Raw genomic sequence first — 14,286 nt, forward strand, 5'->3', positions numbered from 1 at the left:
GGCAAAACCCCATCTCTACTAAAAATGCAAAAATTAGCCGGGCGTGGTGGCAGGTGGCTGTAATCCCAGCTACTCAGGAGACTGAGGCAGGAGAATCGCTTGAACCCGGGAGGCGGAGGTTGCAGTAAGTCGAGATCACGCTGCTGCACTCCAGCCTGGGCAACAGAGTGAGACTCCGTCTTAAAAAAAAACAAAAAAACAAAAAAACAAAAAACAAACAAACAAAAAAAGGATATCTACCCTCACAGGATTATTATTACTAAGGAAACACGTTTATTTATAATTTACTAAGTACTAGATCCCATACTGTGTACTGTGAATAATCTCATTTAATTAATTAAACAAGATGATCTATATCAAAGTTAAGTGCTATGGTCATTAACAATTATTATTACTATACCATCTAAAAGGGATTCTAATTCACAAATCTGTAGGAAACTTAAATTTTGAGCTGAAAGTCTGGTAAACTGGTAAAAGGAATTTTTATTTCTTTTGAGGGAAGACATTCAACCAAGTTGTCTCGGTTTATAAAAACTACAGTATTGGCAGGTATCCAGACCAAAAAGCCAATCTTTTATGCTTCATGAGACCCCAAAATGTTCTTATATAAATCCTGTCTCCTCTTATTCCCCTTCCCCACAAATAACCATGTCATTAATTCTTTTCAGTGACACAATGGGAAATACTCGAAAGATACTACTTTAAATTTAAGAACTTAAGAGCAAATTTTCTTCATGACAAATGGTTGTAAACCCAGCAATCTTCTTTCTCTCGGTTTAAGAAAGTAAGACAAACATTTAGGTAGCATAACAAACTAGATTTACTAAAAACTTTAGAATAAAATGGCTGGGCGCGGTGGCTCACGCCTGTAATCCCAGCACTTTGGGAGGCTGAGGTGGGCAGATCAGGTGATCAGGAGTTCGAGACCAGCCCAACCAACATGCTGAAACCCCGCCTCTACTAAAAATACAAAAAAATTAGCCGGGGTGTGGTGGTGCACGCCTGTAATCCCAGCTACTCAGGAGGCTGAGGCAGGAGAATCGCTTGAACCCGGAAGGCAGAGGTTGCAGTGAGCCGAGATTGCGCCACTGCACTCCAGCCTGAGCGACAGGGCGAGACCCTGTCTCAAAAAAAAAAAAAAAAAAAAAAAGAATAAATTTTCTTCATGGTATAAAATCAGCACTTCACTTTCTAAGAGTTAAGAAATTTAAAAAATTAAGAAATTCAACAAGACAACTCTCAATACGTAATAAACTTGGTAGTAATGCATTTCATGACCTGAAATTCTTTAATCTCTATGTCCCAAGGAAGACAGAGCACTTCATAGCTCTCCTGGTGCAAACGCACTGAGCCAGAATAGCTAGAGAATGCACCTTCTCCAGAAAGATCAGATGCGGAGTGTCAGCATCTGGCTGCAAAGCAGACAGAAAAAGTTCATTTTGATGCTTTTTAACTAGATCCTGTCTACATTACAACTTCACAGCCAGAGCCAATAGAATCAGTTCTCCAGGGGCAGGTTGGCAGGAGAGGGAACCAGGTTAGGGTGGGCATTTCACATTGTCATTCTTTCATTTAAAATAAAAAATATATATAAATATGAACATCTAGAAGTCTGAAAGGAGAAAGTTACAGAACACCGTGCAGCCTAAACTCAACAATGCCTGTGAACTTGGACGAGTTATTTGCCTCTATCTTATCACCTCTAAAACTTCACAGGTATGTTATAAAGACCAGACAAAATTCCATATAGAAAGCTCTGACTGGTACATGGTAAGCACTCAACAAAATCGTTTTTCCCAGTAACCCTGACAAGAAAGAAGAAACTTTATGGAATAATTGGAATGCAGGCATAGTCTTTAAAAATGGTAAGCATTTCTAGGCCGGGTGCAGTGGCTCACACCTGTGATCCCAGCATTTTGGGAGGCCGAGGCAGACCAATCACTTGAGCTCATGAGTTCAAGACCAGTTTGGGCAACATGGTGAAACCCTGTCTCTACAAAACACACACACACACACACACACACAAACACACACACACACACAGACACAAAGCAGGGTTTGGTGGCAAGTGCCTGTAGTCCCAGCTATTGGGGAGACTGAGGTGGGAGAATCACTTGAGCCTGGGAGGCAGAGGTTGCAGTGAGCCAAGATCATCACACCACTGCACTCCAGCCTGAGCAACAGAGGCAGACCTTGCCTCAAAAAAAAAAAAGAAAGAAAAAAAGAAAAGAAAAGTAAGCATTTCTATAGATGAAATGGAAGAGTAGGCATTTGAGGCAAAACGTAGAAGATAAGCGTGAAACCCAGGGACGGGTTTTATAAAAAGCTGTAGGCCTGCCTACCAGGTTTGAATGGAATATATTAGAATAAGAAGTAAGTGGAGTGGGGCCATTTTAGGGAGAATCTTTGAAGGCCAAGCTAGACTCTGGAACTTCATTTACACAATGGCACAAACAACTGTTTCTGAGGGGGAAAGTGGCATGATGAGTGTTCTCTCATGAGGAGTTAAGCTGGCTGATGTGAAGTGGAGAGATGGTTATCATGAACCTGCACCTCTGTTACTACACAGTTCTCTAAATATGGGAGGTTGGGTTTTGCTGTATTTCAACATTCCTCTTTTATTTAATAGAGAAAAAAACATCAAATACAACTTTATACAATACATGAACTGATTCTGAGGAAAGTGATAACTTAATTTTGCAGGTGAAAATCTGAAAAAGAAAAAGAGGAAGGGGTGGGTGTGTGTGTGTTGGGTGTTGGGTGTTGGTGGTGAATGCTAAAGCCATCAGAGGTTGAAGGGCTTGTCTTCTTATGCCAGGAGGCTTCGTGTGATAAAGCCATCACTCTTGTATCTCAATGAGGTTTTTTTTTTAAATCACACTTATTTACTGACCCACAAATCTCTACAAACTATAAATCTCTACAAACCATAAATCTCTATAAACTATATATTTATGACTATCCTTATTTTTATTTTAAACTATATATAACTATATATATAAATATATAACTCGATTTATATTTATATAACTATATTTAAACTATAAATTTATAATATCTCTATAAATTTATAAACTATAAATCGCTATAAACCATTTTATCTAAATAGACCAGACTCATTTTAAAATTATATTCTCCTTAGCCAGAACTCCAAATCTCATTCTATGGCACACCTCCTGAAATTTTTAGGACCCAGTGTGGAAAGTAAATTGAAACCAGCCAAAATGCAGAAACAACTCCAGAAAAATCATAGCACTATCAGGCACAGACAATACATAAATAAGTTCATATCAGAGGCATTAAAAACCCAATACAGGACTGGCAAGGTAGCTCACATGTGTGATCCCAACACTTTGGGAAGTGAAGGCGGGAGGATCATTTGAGGCCAGGAGTTCAACACCAGCCTGAGCAACATGGTGAGACTCTGTCTCTACAAAAAATTTAAAAATTAGCCAGACATGGTATAGTCCCAGCTACTTGGGAGGCTGAGGTGGGAGGATGGCTTGAGCCAGGACTTCAAGGCTGCTGTTGAGTCGTGATTGTGCCACTGCACTAGAGCCTGGGCAACAGAGTGAGACCCTGTCTCTTAAAACGAAAACAAAAAACCCAATACAGTTTCAGAGGAGCATTTTGCCAATATTTACAGATTATGTGCTAGGAAAGATTATACTCAGAAGAGTAAAAAAAGGCACCCTTGCAGGAATGTACAAAATTAAATCAGCAGATAGAAATTATATGTTATCAAAAATATGTGATAATCAGAACTACAAATACCAAACAAAACACAAAACCAGGGATGGGAATTAAAGAAAGGTTTTGTGTGTGTGTGTTTAATCAAAATTCTCCTAGGATTGTTTAAAATGCAATCGGTTCATTTGTTCTGAAGGATGCTGACAAATGTGTGTAATTCTCCTGAGGTCCACCATACTTGAAAGTTAATTCACCCTTTCTCAATTCCTCAACATGGGTGGTTTTCTGCTACAGAAATACCAACACTAAACTTGTGCAACTCCTAAACCACAATATTTAAAAATAAGAAAGTCACTGGGGCTAAATTAGGAGACAAGGGTCACATTAAAAAAATTATTTTTAAAGCTACCACACAAAACACGAAGCTTACTCCTTTCGAAGGGATTTCCTTGAGAAACAGCGTATGAGGTAAAATATCAGGGGCACATGATTTTTTTTAAATTTAAACTTTACGTTGTCCAGAGAGGACAGTTAAGACATTTCCTGTGTGTAGGCTCCACCCTTCTCGGCGAGCAGTTTTACAACCTTCCTCAGCCCTTTCGGAATAACAGCCTTTTGTTATGGGTGGGCCTAGGGGTGCACTCCTCCCTCACACCTTCTATTTTCTCCCAGTTTTGCTTTTTTTCTGAGACTTCCAGGCTAGGCTGGCGGTGGAGTGGGCTGACGATCCCGGTGGGTGCTTTCCCCTAGGCGGGATGACACAATGAAGCTGGGAGTCCGGGCCAGGGGAAGAGGAGGAGCACGCAGTGGATTCTCCGACCCGAAAACCGTGAGGCCCCTAACAGACCTAGATAATGAACGCCCCCCCCCCCACCCCAACTCCTCTATTTACTACTTGCAAGCGCCCCCAGCTTAAGTTTTCAAAAAAGCAAATTTGACTGCCGAAGAGCTCAAGAGAAATGAACCAAAGAGACACAGAGCCGTTCCCCAGAGCGAAGGGAGCTTCCTCTGAGCTAACTGCCAGAGGAATGCGGCACAGCCCAGCAAATGTTTAAAATCACGTCCTGTTCTGCCTCGTTTTCCAGAGAAGTGTCATTACTGTCAACTATTTCACAAGACAAATAAACCAATGAATGAAAGACATCCTCCCCCCTCTTCCCAATGAAAAACATTCTAGCGCTGAGCGGCTTCCTTCCTTCCTCCTCCTCACAGGAACCACATTTGCAGCACTGAGAAGGTTAAAATAAGAAACACACAGTCCTCGAATACTACTTTTTTACAGTGCTAGAGCCATTCCCAGCCTACTACTGACTCCAGAGGCTTCCAAACGGAAGGAGTTCTGTTTTCAGTTAGGAACCTTTTTTCACGTATAAGCTCTGAGACACTGCTGGCCAGGGCCTGCTGGCTGGGCAGGGACAGCTGAGGGGTGCAGGGGCCGCAAGGAAAACAGCACACTGGTGCACACACAGGCTTCTGCTCTCCCTAAAAATATGTTCAGTAAAATATTGGACTCATTCAATTAATTGTCTGAGCCTTAAAAAGACTCCAAGAAACCTGTAATTGATCCAACTAATCCAACCCATAGCGTTGAAATGACAATAACTGGCTTTCATTAGAAATTATATAGCCCACTAAATAGATGGGAAGGCTCTTCCCAACACATCAGAAAAATAAAAATTAAGCTTCTGAATAAAAAACTGTAATTTACCGAAGGCTTAGGAACAAAAAGACCACTCCCTCCTCCCCTTTGCTATTGTTCTACAGGACTGGGTCTGAGCACGGCACTTCACACCTTTAAAGCTTCCCAGAGGTAAGAGGCTGGGGGCTGGGAGCCAGAGGCGACCCGGAATCAAATACCTGCATACTAATAAGTCTATGAGCACTGATCTACTAGGATGTAAAGTTAGCTAAAAGTAAAGAAAATGTGTGAGCAGCAGTTATCTGACAACCTAGAAAGCCAAAAGGGTGCTGGAGAGAGAGGGACTCCAAATGGTAGCTCTTCTGGAGTGGAGTATGAGCAACTGCCTTCCCTAAGTCGTGAATGGGGTGCCCGCAGCCAACCACAGGGTCTGGGGCCGAGCTGTGAAGCCGCCCGTCTTCATTAGGGTCACAAATAAAGCCTCCAAGAACCCCCGTTGGCACGGCCCCAGGACAGGCCCGGCCTTTGGGAGGGGGCTTACCTTGCAGCTGCTTGAATCTGCCTTCCAGCTGGTTGTAGTTGTAAGGCACCTGCCCGGTGTACGCCGGCGACAGCGGCCCGGAGATACTAGACGTCCTCTGCAATTCCATTATGCCCGGCGTAACGCCCCGGAGGACTGCGCCCTGGAAATCCCGCTCCAGCCCCCTCCCACTCCCATCCAACACGCAGCAGCCTCCGCAGCGCTCGGCTCCTTAGGCGAGCCCCATTCCGGTCTGCAAGTCCAACAGGGTGATCTGATGGGAAGTTGGCTGCAAGAGAGTCCACCTTAGCTCCGCGAGGAGTTACCACACAGGCATCTAATTTCTTGCTTTCCCTTCTTCCGTGGCCGTTGCCTGGAAGCTCGAAATAAATTACTGAGAAGGAGGGAGAAGCAGAGAGGAGGCGCAGGTCCTACTTCAGAACTTTTAAATATGGCCAATCCTAAGCATGCCACGGTTGCCGAGCCCGGGAGCTCGCGGGCGCAGCGCGCACACCTCCTCCCAGCTGCCCGCGGCGGCCGCCGGTTTGTAATTTTATCAGGAGCCACTCGCCGTGTGCTGGGCGGTGATGTCACCTGATTAGCATAACAGCATTGTAGAAGAAACGCAGGCTATACCACGAGGAGGGGCGCGGGGGAGCCTGGCCGGCCCGCGGCCCCCTACCGGTCCCGCACGGTCCGCGGTCGCCCCAGCCGCCCGGCAGCCGCCGACCCCGGGCCGGGCCCTGGACTCGCCGCTGGCCCGAGCCGCGGTGGTGCCTTCCCAAACAGAGCTGCTGGAATTACAATCTTTTGTTGAGCCTCATGTAACGGAAAAGTCTCCGATTACTATCACTTGAAAAGGCTAGCGCGCCCACGGGACGGCCTGGAGAGTGAAGAGCCCCAAGGGTCCCGGGCCCGCGCGGCTCATTCACTCTCCAGCGTCTGCGGAGGTAACGCGGCCCGCACCTGGGCGCGCGCGACTGCCCCAGTGCGCTGGCGCCAACCACGCGGCGGCGGCCCGGCGAGCCACCGGGAAGAAGTAAGACAAAGTCACTCTCAGGGCGCTGTGCGGCGCCACAGCCAGGGGAGGTGTAAGTTCGGGCTCAGTGAAGAATCTCGGCTGACTTACGCTGCCATCAGGGGATATGAAGGCGGTGGTTTCCTGGAATAACACGGGCCTATGATAGGAATTCGACGCAAGGAAGATTTATGGGAGCACCGATTTGCAAGGCATTGTGGGAAAAAGGTACACAGGTAAACACCGCCGAGATCCCTGACCTGGAGTTGTTTATGATCCGGTGGGGAGATGAGGGAACCGAAACTACCCTCAAATTCCTACTCTGATTTGTAAAACAAGGCCTCTAAACTTGTGGTTCTCCAAAATTTTAAATCTCTCCTTCCCAGCTTCTTCTCCCACCAATCTCAACCAAAAATGAAATCTTCCACATAGAAAAGAGAATGATCAAAATGTATTCTTGGGAAATTGACTCTAGATCTCCCCCCTCTCTCCACCCTCCTGTCCCCCCTTTTTCCTCACTACCTAAACAGGCAGACAACAAATTACACTTTTGGCATTTCCAGTTTGGAGCCCTACAGCAATACTCACTGAAGAAGGTAATTTCATTCCTCAGGGATCCCAATCTGTAGTAAAGACGTGGTCCCCCACCCCAGGTTCACCTCAGTCCCCAGGGCACTTGTAATTGAAGTAACTGCATCCTGTCCAGGCTTAGAATTAAACCCAGAGCCTAGCTAACTGCTCAACGCTGAACAACCCCCAACACCTTCCAGCCACATAACTAGGTTTTTAATACTTCCACATGTCAACCTTTGGCTTTTGAAAGCCAGGCCCAACCTGAAGGAGAAGACAACATTTCTTATCATCTAAGATGTAGAACATTTTTTAAAGCCCCTAAGTGCTGCCAATTCACAATGCTGATGGGAGGCTAGGCAGGGCATTACAAAACACTTGGTCTTGGAAAAAGCACTTGACTAGGATTCCCAAGACCTGAGTTGCTAGTCCTGGCCAAGCCTCTTAATTACCCTATGACCTTAGAAGAAACCCTGGATTCTTTCTAAACCTCAGCTGTCAGACTGAGTAATAATTAATGCCCACCTCCACAGGGTCACTGAGGAGATGATGTGGAAATGTTCTAAACATTATCATACTTTCAAAATTAAGAGTATATTCTTCAAAATGCACCCCCCCTCCTTTCATCACCCCCCGCCCCCACACACACACACACACACCACATCAAGACTACAAAAGAGAAGTTGAATTGGGAACCGTCTCAATGAAGATCTTTTTAACAAGCCCTTTTTCACAACTAAGTATACTGGTGAAATGATAAGTCTCTAAGTGTCCAGCTGTGGCACTGAAAATGAGATTACAAAGTGCTTTGCCAACTTACAACGTTTTAATCATTGGGCCACTTAATGAAGAAAGGGAGTCACCACTCAGTATCTCCCTTTCAGCTCCCTCTAGTATGGGTTAGTACATGAAATAATTTTTAATTAACCAGGTTGCACATAATATGATGGCAGTAGAGCTGGGACAAACGTAGCCACACTCAATCCTGCGAAGCCAACACTGAATGAACCAGGCAGAGTGAACACATGCAAGTATTAGAAAGGTTTGGACACTGGGGAAGGGTTTAATAACCCCACGGGGATAAGAAGTAAGAAATGGGAATCCATTTGGTGTGATGGGACCAGGGAAGAATAAGACAGATCCCTGATGGCCCATCTGACCACCTCCAGTTCAGAAGTGGGGAGGAGGTAAAGGAAGGCCAGAGGTATTCATTCTTTATTTCTTCAGTGTTTACTGGTCTGTATTTACAGTATTTAATGTGTGCAAGGCACACTGCCAGGTGTTTTAGAAGATTCAAAAGTGACCAGGAGTGTTGCTAGCCAAAGGAAATGGGACAAATGTGCAAACAGTAAAGTACCAAAAGAATACAGTAAGGGCCAGGGGAGGACAGCTCTAAGAATTCAGAGGACAAGGAGGACACATCTGCCTTTTGGAGAAAGGTAGGTGGGAAGAACTCTAGGAGGGACTGGCATTTTGATCAAACCTTGAAACAAAGGTAGACATCAACAGGCTGGAACAAGGGAGAAGCCTCCTCTCAAGCAGCACAGTAAAAGCTTGGATGCCCAGGAAACAGCACCAGCAAATGCTGCAGTTTGGCTGGAGGATAAGGAACCGTCAGGCTGGGAGGAAAGCCCCGAAAAGCAAGTTAGAACTAAGCCTGGTCTGGAGCCACTGGAGACTTTTGAGCCAGGGGAGTAGAGGGTGTGGGCTGGACTCTAGAGATGATTAATCTGGAAGCAGTATGTAAGAATGGGCAGAAAGGAGAGGAAATGAAGGCAGCAAGGTCAACTGGGTGGTTAGTGCAACAGTCCAGGTCAAAGGAGCAATCAAATGAAAAAGAATGGGCTGACGTAAAAATTAATCCAAAGGACTTTGGTAACTAACTGTATGTGGGAGGATCAAAGGAAAGGGACAAAGAAGACTCTCAGGGTTTTACATCTGGCTAGAGGGGTGCAGGGGACAAGTGCACATTTCCTTCTAGACAGGTGGAATCTGAGTTACCTGCAATACCACTGGGTGGCATGTCTGGAGCAGTCAGGGATGTGGAACTAGAGCTCAAAACTGAAGACACAGTCCTGAGTGCAGAGGTGGGAGTTGAGATAGTTGTGGGGTTAAATCTAGGAAAGGAGGTAAGAGGCAAGGAGCTAAGCATGGAGCCCTGGGGAAGGCCTGGGTTTGGGAAAAAGAAGAAAAACCAGTGGAGATGCCAGGGAGTTGCAGAATGAAAATCTAAGGAGAGAGACTCAAAGAGGAAAGAGGGTAGATGATCTTAAGTGTTGCAAAACAAACAAACTAAAAAATAAAACTTAGAGAAAAGGCATGTGGTGTGCCAATTAGCAGGTCAATTGGGTTAATAAAAGCAAAAGCTGGGTTACAGGGAGTTAGAAAATAATGAGAAAGGAGAAGGAGGAGGACGAAGAAGAAGCTATGAAGATGAGACTAGTGAATGAGGGTTATCAGACTCAGGGGAAGATGTTCCAAGGCAGGGCCCAACTGAATATGTCCTCTGTGCACAGGTTTCAGCCCTAAGTTGGCATAGGTAGGAAAAGGCCAGTGGGAAGATGGCTCAAAGATATGGATGGAACAAATCAAAAGTGCTGTGGTCTGGTGGAAAGACTCAAGTCCAGAGCCAGGGACTCAGGCTTACCCTAATTTCTGAGTACCAAGGAGCTATGTAATCTTGAGCATGTTTCTGATGTTCTCTGGGCCTCTCAATCTTCGTCTATAAACCAAACAGTTTGGAATCTATGGTGATAAAAAATTCCTTCTGGAATGTTTAGTATTAAATGTATTAGTGATTTGGGTTCACCCTGCTTAGGTCCCACTTCTAACTGCAGTCCCAGTTATCATCAGTCTCCACATAAACGGAATGGCCGTAATAACCAGAACCATCACACTTGGTAGCTTACAGAATGCTTCCACATATATTTTCTCAAGTGACTAACCCTGTGAGGCAGGTGTGGTCACCATTTTGCAACCAAGGTAGCTGAGGTTCACAGAAATACAGTGCCTTGCCCAGGGCCCCAGCTGGTGAGTGGCACAACCAACACATGGACCCCAGATCCACCAAGTCAGCGTGCTCCCCATCTCCCCACCTCTGCTGTTTCTCCCATATGCTCAGAGTATATCCAGCTTACTATGGGTTTCTAAGCTTTTCTGAAAAATCACAGAACTCGATAAGTGGTATCAAGATTAACCTAAAACCCAAGGAGGCCTCTACACGAACCTCTACAACATTTAGTTTTGAGTCAGGATTAGGCACATGCTCTGCTAGTTCACCTAGAGCTTGCTGCTTGAAGGGTTCTGTGGTTCTGAGTGGGTTTTATTAGGTCTTGTTTGGTTTTGTTCCTCTTCTCATACTTGGTGGACCTGTACACTAAGATTCTGTATGACTTAGCATGTGGCAAGGTAAGATTAAGCCTCTGTTTGTTCTAAGAGGCTTTACACAGTCTTGAGGGGAAAGAAAGATGAATGCTTTTCCTGCATTACAGCAAGCTTGAGTGGGTAAACTTTAGATGTTCATTTCCTGAACATCCAGACACTATCAAAACTCAGTGTGTCTGGGAGAGGATGTCCAAAATGACAAAATGTGATGGGATTTGTACACATTCAACCTTGGGATTTGAAAAACCAATCCGAGAGCTGGGAAAGAAGTGATGGGAACAGGGAGGGACAGAAAACAACAAAGTTTCATATAGGATTGTGTTTTGTCAAATTCTCTGCTGCTTTCTACTGCCATCTCCACATCTGTCTTTCATTCTTCATCGGTGTCAAGTCCCTTGGCATTGGATGACCACAGCCAATTTCTCCTAAGAATTTCTTTACAGGAAACCAAAATAATGCTAAAATAATCCTCTTCCATTAGCGTGGCCAGATAGAGAAGCGGCTCCAAACCATGCCACTGCATTTATGCTGCACTAGGCACTGGTTTATATTATGTTTCTGTCTCATCTCTCTAGTTCTCTTTCTGTCTTACCCCTCTGGCCCACCCACTCCCTTCCTAGGAACCTCTTGCCCACCTCTCCCACTCTTGAATCCTTAACTGAGATCATTCTTTTCTTTCCACTAACTCCCAAAGAGCCTCCCACTCCCTAACTACTAGTTGCCACCTTCTTTTCTCCCTAAAACCTGCCTCTGTTAAAAACCTAGTCCTTTTTCAATGGAAATTTCCCCACTTACCAGAAAACTCAACCAACTAACCAAGCATACCACAATGAAATCCAGCAAAAAAGACAAGACAGAAGAAATTATACGAAGCCTCCTTTTCCCCCCAAAAGAACAATTTTCAAAAGCCCTACTGGCATAGCACATTTGACACTGGTATTTCTATGCCATTGCTACCTGCCTGCCACCTCTTTAGAACATCTCCTTTCTCCCCAGTGGCACCTCCCACTCAAGGCCCATGGCCTGGGCAGCTAGAAGCAGTCAGGAGCACTTCCCCTCCCCTCACAACTCACACTACTCTTAGAAAACCATGGGTGAGACCACTTCTCAACTTACAGAGTACCACCCATGTAAGCATTTGAATCAGGGCCTGGACATGTGAAGCTACAGGAGAAAAAGTGGTTAAAAGCAGACCTGGGGCCAGGTGTGGTGGCTCACGCCTGTAATCCCAGCACTTTGGGAGGCCAAGGCAGGCGGATCACGAGGTCAGGAGCTGGAGACCAGCCTGACCAACATGGTGAAACCCAGTCTCTATTGAAAATACAAAAATGAGCCAGGTGTGGTGGCAGGCACCTGTAATCCCAGCTACTCAGGAGGCTGAGGCAGGAGAATCGCTTGAATCTAGGAGGTTGAGGTTGCAGTGAGCTGAGATCGCGCCACTGCACTCCAGCCTGGGTGACAGCGAGACTCCATCTCAAAAAAAAAAAAAGAAAAAAGCAGACCTGGGACCTAAGAAGCTGGCTCTGCCACTTTTTAACCTTGGTTCTCTGTGCCTAAAAAGTTGGCATAATAATGGGACCAACCTCACAGAGGTTGAGATAATTTATAAATTATCTCAATTAATTTATAAATTAAGTGAGATACATGTCTACAAAGATACTATTATAGTACAGTCCTTGTGGCTATAATTGCTAGGCTTTATCTCCTCATAGGAGAAATTTCAAAAATTAATTCTATCCCACTTTTGGCCATCTCTTACTTCACCAAGGAAGCTATCAGCTGCACGATGTTGCGTTTCAAGTGGAATCACATACCTTAGGCTGGGAACAAGGGTGACCACTCCTCTGGATTTTTGGCGAAGGACATTTCTCAGTGGCAGGACCAGTCCTCCCTCTGGGATGTACTGATACCCTCCCTTCCCTTCTCTTTAACTCAGCCCATTATGCACTGGGAAAGGCATACTCAGAATCACATTTTATAGCAGTGACACCTCAGAGATAACCAGAACACAATACTTACTATGAAACAAGTTACAGAAGTCCTATATTTTAGAAAAGCCAATGTTTATTTGAGGTGGGGCTGTCAGATTTGATACTTCAGGACTCAAAATAACTAGAAAAAAAAAGAGAGGACAAAAGATATTTTTCTATCCATAGGAATTACCATCTCTGTTCCAAGAAAGATATGGATGGTTCTTTCTCCCTCTCTTTACACCTTCCCCCCATTCCCCCCCACACCCATAAAACCATCTAAGTATACAGCCGAATCTGAAATAACAGGGCAAAGCTGGTTTCCATTTATATCCTTTTCCTGTTTCTTGCCTAACTGGTCATATCAGACCTGAATACAAAACACCTGAGATCACTGCTGAGGAGAAAAACGGCAAGTTACACTGGAAACAAGCACCCAAGGTCCTGGGGAGGGAATGTAGTTTATTGAATCTTCTACCCCAGCCAAACCTTATCCCTGCATTCTTACCGTGTCTGTTATCTACACATGCAAAGCTTCCCTGCACAGACAAAAGAATGCCCCAGTCCAGAGGCCCTGGCTTTGCCAAACAGGTGGTGCTATGCCTGTGAATGTAACAGCAGCCAGAGCCAGGGCTGGGCTCCTCTGTTGCAGGTAGAGTGGTTAAAAGGAAAAGGAACATCTGAGGAATGCAGTTGGGGCCAGGCCTGCTCTTGCCCAGAGTTCTTGGTTCTGCTTTTCACCTCCAACATGGAGGGGAACAGCTGACACACACAGGTGTTCAGAGCCATCCAGGCCAGAGTTTTACAAGAGTGATATGGGGCAGTGAGAAGATACTGTTCCCTGGGTAGCAGAGCTCATGAGAAAGAAATGGGTAAGGAATAAATACAAATCTATTCTTTGTGAAAATAGGCCTCTGGGTCCTGCCCTCAAGTATATTCACACCCATATTACCTTTTCCAGGAGCTGTGAAAAGAAAATGTGAAAAGGGCAGGTAGGGCAGGCACTTGGAGAGGGAAGGAGAAAACAGAAAGGTGGGGGGCATGCAAATCTCATCAAGACATACTCCTCCCCTACAGAGAGCCCAAGTCAACACATCTGACACGTTCTCAGCCCCATCCATGGGCATAGGCTATTGGAGGGACCCATGACATGGTGAGAACTGATTTCTTCTCTGCAGGGACTTTCAACCTAGCTGAGGAAATCAGACACACTAGGACACATGCATACACAAACAAAAGGGTGTAATATGTAACAAATGACAGGTTAGTGACAGTAACAGCTATTGATAGTTACAGTAAGTACCATTCTAAATTAAGCAACAACTACATTTCTCTACTTGGCTGAGAAAATATCAGAGCAGGATTTCTTCCACACAAACACTCTCTGTTCCTATTCGGTCTTATCTGTGCAATTTTAATGTTGCTTCTAACCAAATCCCTGCTGACATGTGCCATTCTAACATGAGAGTGTAGGTAGTATAATTGGGGGTGTGGG

General features: G+C 45.0%; 1 protein-coding gene across 8 annotated transcripts in view; it reads right to left on the bottom strand.

The window, feature by feature from the left end:
* Positions 1 to 14,286, bottom strand: part of SPTBN1 (spectrin beta, non-erythrocytic 1) — a 207,130-nt gene that overhangs the window by 100,924 nt on the left and 91,920 nt on the right. For 2 of the 8 annotated variants that reach the window (XM_016948535.4, XM_016948536.4), the window contains exon 1: positions 5,871 to 6,428. The exons of the other annotated variants lie outside the window; for them this stretch is intronic. In XM_016948535.4, coding sequence (XP_016804024.2) covers positions 5,871 to 5,979 — 109 coding nt within the window. In that variant the 5' untranslated portion in view covers positions 5,980 to 6,428. Of the gene's footprint in view, positions 1 to 5,870; positions 6,429 to 14,286 lie in introns of those variants that run through there. 8 annotated transcript variants of the gene reach the window in all.

This window comes from Pan troglodytes, chromosome 12 (genome assembly GCF_028858775.2).
Source record: "Pan troglodytes isolate AG18354 chromosome 12, NHGRI_mPanTro3-v2.0_pri, whole genome shotgun sequence".
Lineage (NCBI taxonomy): Eukaryota > Metazoa > Chordata > Mammalia > Primates > Hominidae > Pan > Pan troglodytes.